The following is an 11,764-nucleotide window of genomic DNA, read 5'->3' as shown; positions in this document are numbered from 1 at the left end:
CCCCGCCGTCTCAGGCTGCCCGACGCAGCGGCTGCGCCCCTCGGGGTGTGGGCTTCCCCGTCGAGTCTCCACTCACCAGCCGCCCTCCTGTGCCTCTGGGGCCGCCTTTTGTTTCCACCGGGTGGCATCTCCAGCTGACATCACCCAGCCCCAGCTGAATATGAATGTGGCTGACGAGCCGCGTGGGCGGTTTCTCACTCCTTTCGGCCCCTGCTAATGGTAAGTTGGGGCTGCCTTCCATTTTGGGTTGGGGTTCTCCTGCAACCCCGGCACCCCTGGGACAAATGATCTCCTGGAACAAACAGAATTTCACTGTTGGTTCCAGGGAAGAGGGGAATCTACCTGCTGGCTGTGAGACTGCAGCCAGTTTCCCTTAGTAGCAGCCCCTCCTTTCTCCCAGCCTGTTGCTATTTCAGAATAGGAGGGGGGGAAAGGGAGGAGAGGGAGCTCATCCTAGGAGTTCCCCAGGTGGCTCTGGAGGTTGGGGTGGGTGTATTGGAGCCCTCCAAGATGGGGGGCGGGCTCCAGTTCACCTGCCCCACCTTCCAGCAGGGGCTGAAAAACCCCAAACTGAATTCCCTCTGCTCCATTTCCCCCCTCCCATTCTGAAAACAGCTTGATGCCATGCAGACAGAAGTTACAGAAGATGCTCTATTTTGAAATGTCTTCATCTGACTCTTCATGCAAAGTGCGGTCAGATTTTCACCCAATCAGCCATTTTTTAAATTGTCTGCAGCCATGCACTTGTGTTTGGTCATGGCCATAAACTGCTGTCTGTGGCCAGATGAGGCTAAAATTGGCACTTCTGTCTGTGCCCATAAACTGCTTCCAAAGTCACTGAAGCCAGTTTAAGATAAGCCTGGATGAATGTAGCATCAGACTTAACTGATTTAGGTTAAATCAGTTTATTGAACTTCTGTCCCAGATCCCTTCCACATTCAAGTTAACTTGCAGTCCTCCAGCATCCCAGGACGCTTTACATCTCCCCTGTATACCTTCCTCGCAGAGTGGGTAAGCTAGTCTTGTCTGAAGCAGTCTGCTCCAGACAAGCAGGGAGGAGTGCTCTAGCACCCCCTGGCTTTTGGCCTGGGCCACTGCAGGCATGTAGCTGCATTTCCAGAATCAAAAGTTAATGTCTGTTCACTTGCTTTTTGGTTCAGTCTCCACAGCTTAGACTAAACTGAGGGTTAAATTGATTCAGCTTCACGCTTTTTGACCGTTTGTATTTAGCCTAGATGTCTAAAATTACTTCTACCAAACGTAGTAATGCATAACCTCCAGTTTTAGTTGCCTAATTTTACTATAATTTCTGAAGTTGCCAGTTTGTCCCTACACAATTTAGTTCCCATCTAACTTTCTGCCTTTTGAGATTTTTCACTTCCCTCTGCTCTACTCAACTTTTGGGAGCAACTACAGTATTCAGTGCTTTCTCTCATTCTAGACTTGTTCATATGGAGCCTTATGCCAACATGGCTTCTCTTCAAATTCTCTCTTAAAATGCTGTTTTTGATTGATAGTCTTTTCATCTCTTCCCCCAGAAATGGCAGTAAAATAAATAAGCTTAAAAGTGTGCAACTATAACAAGGCACGTCTTATGCTTCACTGTTCAGTTACTTACCTTCATTATATCCTATACCTCATCTGCTCATTGTCTATTCAGATTAAATAGTGCACCGTTAACAGTAGTGACTTGTATTTTCTTATTATATTCATTACAGAATAAATATATCCATTGTATGTTGCCAGCGTATTAATAGTTCTTCTATGAACACTGACTTTTTAACTCCTTATAGTAGTATCAACTGTCAGAACCAATATCAAGTATTCTCCCAAATCCCCAAAAGGATGGAAATCTCGCCAAATTTTAAGTATTTTCTCTGAAAACACTAACGTCTCTTCCTGTCACAATTTATATAAACTTTTCATGTGTTCAAGCATCTTCCATTTTGAGACCACTTTCTAACACATTCTCTTCCCTTCAGCAGTTTATCATAAACCTTAATGCAAACCTTAGTTTTCTGCTGCAATAGTATATTAGGCATTTCCTAGCCTAATTTTAATGTCTTCTGTTCATACCAGAATAAATAGAAGTATCTCAATCTGCATTAGTGTATTTTTCTTTTCTATATGGACACCAGCAAGTCTTCAGCACTGTCTGAGAAAGTTTGGTTTGGACAGATTCTATAGATTCTACTTTTCTTAAATTTCTTCCTCCTGTTCTCTATCCATAGATAAAACTCTCATTCCTGTCTGATACTATTGGTAGGCCCGTAAACTAAGGACTTACTACCTTTTTAAAATTATGTCATAAATATCATATAGGGCACAATTTAAATTACTTCCCTTGACAGCTATTCCATAGAAAAGCTAATACCTTTTAAAATTATAGTTGCCAAAAAGGCAGACTGAGAGCAACTTCATTCCCTGCAGGTTCTGCAGGTCCTTTAAAGCAGAGCCAGTGGATTGTGTGCGGGCCGACTTCCGATCTCGCCTGGGTCGCCATGTGCGAGCTCTCTCCCGATCCTATCTGGGTCTCCATGTGCGAGCCGGGGCCCCGCCTTTGTGTGTACACAGGCTGTGGCCGGTAGCCCGGGTACACGGGGTTGGAAAAGACCGCGGTGCGGTATGACACGCTGTAGCTAGAATCAGTCATGGAGGCGTAATGGTTGATTGAAAAGATTATTTACTTACACCCAAGGTGGTCGCGGTGTAGGCTGGTCAGCTTTCTTGAGTTGCGGTTACAGATAGGAAAGATAAGAGGTGGACTAGAGTTCCTCCCGTGAACACTCTTCTAGCCCATCCGGTTGGAGGCTCTAAACCGCGAGCCCGTCGCGCCAACCGAAGAAAGTACTCGTCCGAAAAGAGCTCTGAATAACCTCACACGAAGTTTGCTAGGCTCCGTGGGTCCTTCTGCTCACTCACTCACATGAAGTTTGCTAGGCTTCGTGGGTCCGGTTCCTTTGCGTGCAGGAAGGGATACGTCTAGGAATCTATCGGCGATGGGGAGAGGCTAGAGGCTGATCAGACCTCTGTTGCCTGCTTGAAATGCGCTGGGTTCAATAAGCTCCGCAGCGCTTAGAGATCTTCACACAGCGTGAAGTCTCCTCCTCCCGGTGTTCGTGGAGTCCTCCAACTTGGGCGGAAACCACACAAGCTTTTTATACGGATAGCAAGCCAATCACTAGCCGCCACGTGTGCATAATTTCACGTGAACCAATAATGGGGCTCGAATTAGCATACAAATGGCGGGAACTCTTTGCAACGAGCATCTCTGTGCTGCAACAAAGAAATGCACCCTGCAAGGAAAGCTACAAATTGGCGGGAATACTCCTTTGCACTGGGGTTCTCTTTTGCAGCAGAAAACTCCACCGTGCAAAGAAGCTGCAATTTAGCAGGAACAATTTAGCAGTGCCGAAGCACACATACATCAAATCACACCTTTGGGTTGTGACAGATTGTAGCATGTTCACTTCATTTTCAATCAATTTTTGTTGCAGAAAGACTTCTTTAAAGTAATTCCATCTGATTAAACAGTTTCTTTTCTATAATGCAAACAATCAATGTGCATGTCATATGGTGGCCTTCCAGTGTTGGTGTCCATGTAACAGTTTGTTTTCAGTACATCAGTCAAGCATTTTATGGTGCTCTTGCCCCCAGCCCCATTTCCCTTTTAAATAATAATCACTAGGGAAGAATATGTACCTAGAAATCTTAAGGTACAATACAAACTTTAGTCTTTGAGCCTGTGAAGCCAATGCTGTGGGAAAAATACCCTTTTAAAAGCACCCAGTAGCTCAAAGCATTCTGGCCTGATGATGTTTCCATAATGGACCAGAGCCAAATAGAAGTAGTGTGCCTAGAAAAGGAGAATTTTCCTATTTATTCTGTAAAACAATGCCATTCCAGCATTGTGTGGGGGAAGGTCTCCATTACCAGTTGCAGATAGGATAATCTTTATTCAGAACACCAGTGAAAATATTGTTTATTTGTTCCAAAGACAGCTAGCAGCAGCACATATTTTTGCCGCTGCTAGTTGTCCCCGGGCACACCTCTGCACGTGCACTCTGGTGTGTGGCACATTGCCCTGGGTGGGGTAGAGGAGGCTGGAGCCAGCACCTGGGCTGGCCCCAACAGTCTTACCTGGGGCCTCCCTGAGCTGCACAGTGGGGATCCAGGGATGTGGAGCCTGGCTGGTAGTTGGAGCCTGGTTCTGGCCAGCCAGGCTCCAGTTTCAGGCAGCACACGCTGCAGCCATGTGTGCCAGCCCATTTTTTTCTGCTGCGGGTTTTTTAGATACCAGGATTTCCTGGTGTCTAATTTTGCCACCACTGCAAAAATGCAGCGTGGCAAACAGAATCATGAGCACTGCGTGCGTTTCATGGAGCCTCAAAAGGCTTTGAGGTACTACAAACCACACGTTCCCACTCATGGGGACGCAGCCTTTGGTGCCAGCCTGCCTTGCCTTCTGCCTAAAATCTTCATTAGTTTCAAATAGCTAATTTTTAGAGCTGTATATCTAAAACATTTCTAATGCTTACATACCTTATTTACTTACATACCCCATGCATCTTTTCCCCCAAAATCAGCTCTTTGAAATTGAGGGGGGGTGTCTCAAGTGGGAAACATGATTTTCTGTTCAGAATAGAAGCACCATGCTTTGATTCCTGCTCCTCTAGGCAGCTCTAATAGCACTTCTATTTAAGCAGCTGAGGGAGACAGTTGACTTAATGGTTCAGTGTTTTTTACCCCATAGGTGCTAAAGACTGTCTCTCTTTCTTAATGGTCTTGATGTTCCAGTATTCAAGCTAACTTTTCTCCTGGTAAATTTGCTGTCTGCTAGCTATTCCTGGTCTCTCTTCTTCTGTTTCACAGCCCCGCAGATTGCTTTTCTTTTTCTCTTTTCAAATTCATAGATTTATCCACGGAAACCAGTTTTTAGATGCAATTAGAGTTACAGGTTTTGTTTGGGCAGGAAAGAGAAAGTAAGCTGAAGATTAGGCTCTGTCCCTGCTTTCTGCAATTGTAATCCTAGAAAAAATATATTTTTCTTCGTTCTGCCTGCCCAAAAATAAGGTGCATGTCTTCTTTGGGGTAATCTCGTATACGAGAAAATATGGTATTTATTCTTTAGACTATTTGGCTTCATTGGTTGGGTACCAAAGAGATTAGAAATGCATGACATTATTATTAATCATGAGTCCAGAAAAATACTTAAAATTCCAACTGGCAGTGTCAACTAGAAAGAGTATTTATAAATTCAAACTGATTAAAAAAAAATATTTTGTATAATTCTCTTGTCCCATCACACATTGGAAAGTGATTATTTTCTTTTATAATTTGACCTGTCTTTCCTGACTGCCACAGAAACTGATTGATAGATATATATATATATATTAATAAAGGAAAAATCAAATGGTCCGGAAGTCAGTTAAAATATTTAAAAAATTATCCTCAGATAAAAAAATCATTAAATGTATACATTTAGCTTCAGACATTATCTAACAGTTTTAGGGACTACTTGAGTAACATACAAACATAGATCTTATATAATATTCATTTGCATATCAATATAAGGATAATTTAATAAAATATGAATATGTTGTAATGATTTAGGTTTCTGTATTTATATGCAATAGGCACATACATACACAGTTGTGGTACACACTTTTACCTGTCTTTGTTGATTGCATCGGTTGTATAAGTGTGAGAGAGCAAAAAGGATTGTTAATCATCAGTTGAAGTGTCAGCCTTAGAGTATTTATCTTGTAAGCAGCTAAGCCCTACTGGAAGCTTGTATTGTTTCAGGTTTGTCTCTCTTCATCTAGAGCAATTCATTACTCACCTACAAGATCTGTCATGGATCCCAACAGCTATGATGATAGCGTCTTTGAATTCTTGGCAAATTTAAAGGAAAAGATGGGGTTTTTTACCGTGACTTTAAGATCACTTGGTAGTAGTCTGGTAGAACTGGGAAACATTTAATTGTGACCTGCTATGTTTATGAAATAAGCTAATTGCAAAATGTTTCTATAGTGATTGAGATTTTCTTGTAGAAACTTCATAACTTATGATCACCAAGATGTTTATATGCTAGCACTGATTTTTGCTATAGTGACATCTCAGGAAGCTCAAAAATGAAATGTAAATTCTTAAACCCCTGTGGGCATGCATGTCAAAGTCAATTTTGAGTTTCTTTCCTTGCCTTTCTGTCTTCACATTTACTCAGAGGCGATATCCAGCACAAAGAGTGTGTAATGTAACCTTCTATTAAAATGCAATGGAATCCATTCCAGTTGTTATTTTGCTTTTTAGTACTGAGAAAAAAAATGTAAGTATTTTGGTTGTTATTGGAAAAGGGTATTTTATATATTTTCCTGTGGAAGAAATTCTGCTATTATCTGGTATAACTTTTGTTGCACTTCTGATCTCTGCTGTATAGGTATTATAGAAATTATGTTAAAAATATGCTTAGGGATAGCTTGTATAGCAGTGTTGCTACTCCCTTTTTATAATTTATTGCACATTATGTTCTACTTAATGTTTATCTGCTTTTTTTCTCCATTACTTTTGTTTGTCTGTTCTCTGTCCCCCCCCCCCCCCCCCCCACAAAATCTTTAAATTTATTCTAAAATTTTTACTTTAGTGGCAGTCAGTTTGTTTCCTTACCTTTTTTTGTTCGGGCAATAGCTGAACACCACACAAAACCCCAGTGAAGTTTTACAAATGGGGAATTGAGGGTGGTGGATACAGAAACATTTTGAGCCATTTCAAAGGGTTTTTTAACATTCCTTCCAGGGCTCAGTGTATCATAGCCTGATTTGGGGGTGAAGTGGTGGCCAGATGGTTGGGAAGTGCTTGGACCCCTGTTCCTCCCTTCATAGGGGACTGAATGATCCAGGGGGCTGTCCAGGGTCTCTGGCTCAGGCTATTGCCTTAGGAAGACTTTCCCTTGGGGTGGGAAGGTACCTGGACCCTGCTTCTGAGTTCCCAGGGGGCTGGATATTCTGGGTGCTCCCACTTTTAAACAGCATTTTCCCCCAAGCTGCTCATCAATTTCATTCATAGCATTGTCCAGGCTTTGGGGTATCCCAGGCTAATTTTGGGTGGAAAGGCAAGATGGTCAAGTTGGCTGCTTCTGTTTCTAAGTCAATTGCTGGGAATGGGATAAAATTGACCCTATTGGCTTGGGGGAAAGTACAGTTTCAAAGCTGCAGAGATCTTGGGCAGTCCCCCAGAAATGCAGAAGTAGGAGTACCCCCTCTAGCCATCTAGCTGCTACTCCCTCCTCAGCTCAGATCAGCCTGGCAGGATGCCCCGAAGCTTGGTCAGTTGCCACCCATGGAATGAAACTGACAAGCAGGCTGGGGAAAAGTGCTGTTTAAAAGCTACAGAGGCATTGGGTAGCTCCCCAGAGCACCCAGCACCTCAGGAACCCAGAAACAGTGTTACCCCTCCTATGCATCTGACCATCCTGTTCCTCCAAATCCAAATCAGCCTGGGACAGCATGGGTTACACACAGGCAGTACAGGCTGCATACTAGAGTAACCAGTTGCTAGGTAGGGGTTGCAGAGGGAGTAGGAGAAGTGCACTGTGGGATGCCTGGAGGACTGACTAGTCACAGATTGTGCCTGTAGACCTGTGGGACGCCTGGTCCAACAGTGGCACTGTAAGTATAGCATGCTGGAGCAGGCTTGACTAACCAAGTCTGCTGGAGTGTACTAATTGGCATGCTCCAGCAGCCTCAGGATCTTGTGTATTCATCATCCTAGTGCTTCAAAATGATAGCGGGGAGGTGCTTTAACTAAAGCTTGTTTGGTGAGTTTTAGTTAGTGCCCCCACCACCATTTTGAAGCATGGGATGCTGAATACACAAGACACAGCAGATGCTTTAATTAGAGCAGCTCCTAAGAGCCACTCTAATTAGACCCTCCCCTCCACCTCTGGAGCATGTATAAAGATGCTCAGAAGGCTTAGTGTGTGTACGTAACACAGAACTAGTTCAAGAAAGACTGTTTGACAATAATGCCAATAATCCAGGTATACTTTTGAAACATTCTAGGAGGTTTAACCATTCTAAACTAACTTGTACGTCCAGACACTTATGGTCCAAACAGCATTTAAAATAGTTTAAGAATTATGTCTATCAACACCCTAAACATCTGTGAATCCACAGCCTGAGATAGTGGTAGGTTAAGCAAGGCCATGTCTGTAACGCTTGCCTGTCAAGCCTTGAACCATTGCTAAAAATAATGCCATGTTCAAGCCTGGCTATTAGGCAGAGTGGATGACTTAGAGCTGTGATTGGATGGATTCTTTTAGGACCCCTCTAAGCTATCAGCTGTGCCTGATTGTCAGGTTTGGGGTATGGATGAATGTGTACTTTGAGTGGCTTCAAAAAGGGAGAGGCAACTGCTGCAGAAGCAGGATGAAGCAGGGTCAAAGTTGATGCGGTTTTGTTATGCTTTTTGTTATGCTACAGGATCATGCACACATAACAGTTACAGAATAACAGCTGCTGCCCACTCCTTTTAAAGTCACTGTGTGTGATGCTAAGTGGTGGTGCTACTCTTGACAAGGAGGCAGTGTAGACATGCTCTGACTTTCCCAAAATCAGACAAGAAGTCTGTACCAGGGACAGGACTTCACATCTCAAGTCCCAGTTCAGTGGTTGTCCACCTGTGTAGTAATTTGCAGACTTCTTAGGGCCTAACCCTATAAGGTGCCAATCAATGGGACTTGGAGAGTACTAAGGACTTTACAGGATCTGCCCCTAAGTGAGGCAGTGTTCAGAACGGAAGGTTACGACGAAGAGCTTTGTTAAAGGATTGGTAAGGAATATAGACTCTAGGTTCCACTAAGCAATATTCAAATAACCATTTTGCCAGAACATGCAAGTGTTGAGTGCTGAAGTGTTAAAATCACCTAACTGCTCTTGTTTATTCAGAGCAGGGGCGTTCAACCTCTGGTCCACAGGCCAAATCTAGGCTAAGGAGCTGTGTCATCTAGCCTGTGGTCTCCCCATGGATCCAAAAATTTGGCAGTAGGGGAGCACTAATGGCAGCTCCCCTGATGTTGAATTTCTGGATCCCACAGGCTGGATGACATGGTCCTGTGTTCTAGATTGCACCAGCATACCACTGGGCAGGCACACAGGGTCACTACATTGCATAGCCAGATCTGGCATAAAGGGCTCTTTCAAGCATGTGGGCCCAGGCCAAGTACCTCTTATAGGATTGAGCCCACAGACTGGGCCCATGCCACTCATCCAGTCCATTGGGGCCAGAAGGTTGAGTACCACTGTTTTAGAGCCTTTGTTCCATAAGTTTATCACTTTGATTCCTCTTCCCCAATAAGTCAGTTAAGCTAACATTTGATTAAAACTCTTCTCCAATAGCTCAGTTCAGCTAACAATTAAGGTAACTTTTGATCTGCAGCCTGTGTATTTGAAGAGATATAATAAAGTCAGCTCATTCATCCTCTGTAAGGTTTTTGTTAAATAATCAAAAAATGTGATGGGCTGTTTTTTCTTATTTGCTCTTACCTTCAGTATGAATGCCGTTTACAGTACTAGAGTGTTTACACGTTCATTTTTTTCATTTGTTTTTTTGTTGTTCACCTGAAGCTCAAGAAGTTTATCAGAACTCCAGAAATCCCCTCAAAGCATGTAAGGAACTGGGTCCCTAAGGTCCTGGAGCAGCGGCGACAAGGTTTGGAATTATATTTACAGGTGAGTCTCTTTCAACAGCATGCATGAAGGAGGTGCGTTCATTTTCAGAATTGATTTGCAGTATCTGGAGTAGTTTAAACACTTCAGATCAAAATAGTTAATTGTTAGTTTAAGTCTCGGCTCCATTATAAGGAGCTAGAAGTTACCCTTTGTCAACAGCTACAAGTCAAGTTGGTCAACAGACTTTAATAGTTTGAACAAGGGACTGGGACTTGGAAGAATGAGTTCTGTTTCTCACTCTGCCAGTGATCTACTGGGTAAAAAGTCATATACTTTTCCTGTGCCTCACTTTCTCATCTGTAAAATGAGACTAATGATACTTTGCTTTCTAAGGTATTAGATCTAATGATACAAGGAGCTATAAGAAAGCTAGCTGTTAGTTCTAATATTTACTTATCTAGTCATTAACCACTGGAATTCCTGCTTCAATCCATGTATCACATAAAACATTCTCTACTAAAAAAAATGAACAATGCCTCCTGGACAGATTATTGAAATTTCTTCCAGATTTTAGAAAAATTTGCAGGGAAAAGGAACCTGACTTTATTTTTAGAGTATCTCCCCCAAAAAAGTTTTGAAACTTTGTTTTTATTTAGTTTTAGACTAACTTAAAACTTAGAGATTTGTTTCACGGTTAATATGTATTTAATATTGATTGGATCAGAACATTTGCATATGCTTTGTTCTGTTTTAGATTATTTTAAAACAGAATAAATGTTTCATAGGAAACAGACTTGTCGCCACCGAGAACCGCGGCGCGGGGTTCGGGGCCTTAGGAGCCCTAGTCGGCGGGCGGGTACTTGTGACGCTTGGAGTGGAATCAGGTACTCAAGTGTTTTGATTGAACAAAAGATTGTTTACTTACACTGCTCGTACAGTGCAGGTCAGAAGCTTGCTTCGATTACGGTTGTAAACAAACTTGGGTCGGGCAGAAATTACAAAGTTCGTTTGGTCGGTCTGCAAATGTGTTCGGGGTGTTCGGGCCGGCAGTCGTCTTACGTCTCGGGTGGGGGTGTGCTAGGCCCCCTTGGGTCGGTGACGGGGAGTCCTTAGTGGTTGATCAGGCCGCTAAGTTCGCTCTGAAACATGCATGGAGTTTGCTAGGCTCCACAGTGTACTCAGAGTTCTCCACGAGGTGTGTGTGGAGTTCTCCAACTTGGGCGGAAACTGCTTCAACCTCTTATACAGCTAGCAAGCGAATCGCTGGTCGCCACGTAGGAATAATTTAAAACTGGCCAATAATAATGTGAATTTGCACATGAGTGGCGGGAACTTTTTTCTAAACTGTAATTTTCCACTACTGTAGCACTTGGTTACTGGGTTCAGGCATAGCGGAATTTTCCTCCATGACCTAGTTACTGCCACTAGAATGATTGACAGCAAAACTATGCCATATGTATCGAACCCATGGAATTTTCCTCTGGGCTATGTCATTTCTCCTCTGGGCTATACCAATTCTCCTCTGGGCTATACCAATTCTCCTCTGTGCTATAGGCATCTAATTAATGGGTTCTGACAAGACTCTTAGGTTTATTTAATCATATTTACTCTTATGCAGAAACATTTTCTTTTTTTTTTTTCTTTTTGTGTGTTGTATTGTCAAAAGCAACTAAGGAATGACTGTTAGTTCTGTGGATGCAGCAAGTTTCACTTTTTGAAGGCATTCATATTTCTAGACCTAATGGAACCTTTCTGTTAATTATTTCTATGGAAAAAGTCATAGTATAATCTACTGTAACTATTACTACACAGTACTTACTATATAAGCGTATCCATCAGTATACACACTGTGAACTTATGTATAAAATATCATCCATTTAAAATTACCCATAACAAAATATTATTCCTGAGCCTTGACATTTATTTATATTTTGGGGTGGCTGTTTTTTATTAGGATGGAATTAGGGGTAAAATTATCATTCTTTAATTGCTGGGAAACTATAAAGAGAATATCTCCCTCTACTGGAGAGTTGCACCCAGCTTGTAACTGGAAGAGTTAATTAACTTACATTCTCGCACACACATAGTCAGTAATA

The 11,764-nt window shown here is 42.5% G+C and overlaps 1 protein-coding gene across 1 annotated transcript in view; it reads left to right on the top strand.

Annotated features, from left to right (window-relative positions):
- The window catches only part of SNX24 (sorting nexin 24), a 134,128-nt gene that overhangs the window by 74,375 nt on the left and 47,989 nt on the right, over positions 1 to 11,764 (top strand). The window contains exon 3 of the mRNA XM_025210470.1: positions 9,624 to 9,728. Within this exon, the coding sequence (XP_025066255.1) occupies positions 9,624 to 9,728 (105 nt within the window). The remainder of the gene's footprint in view (positions 1 to 9,623; positions 9,729 to 11,764) is intronic.

This window comes from Alligator sinensis, unplaced genomic scaffold (genome assembly GCF_000455745.1).
Source record: "Alligator sinensis unplaced genomic scaffold, ASM45574v1 scaffold1451_1, whole genome shotgun sequence".
Classification (NCBI taxonomy): domain Eukaryota; kingdom Metazoa; phylum Chordata; order Crocodylia; family Alligatoridae; genus Alligator; species Alligator sinensis.
This window is presented reverse-complemented; position numbering and strand designations above follow the sequence as displayed.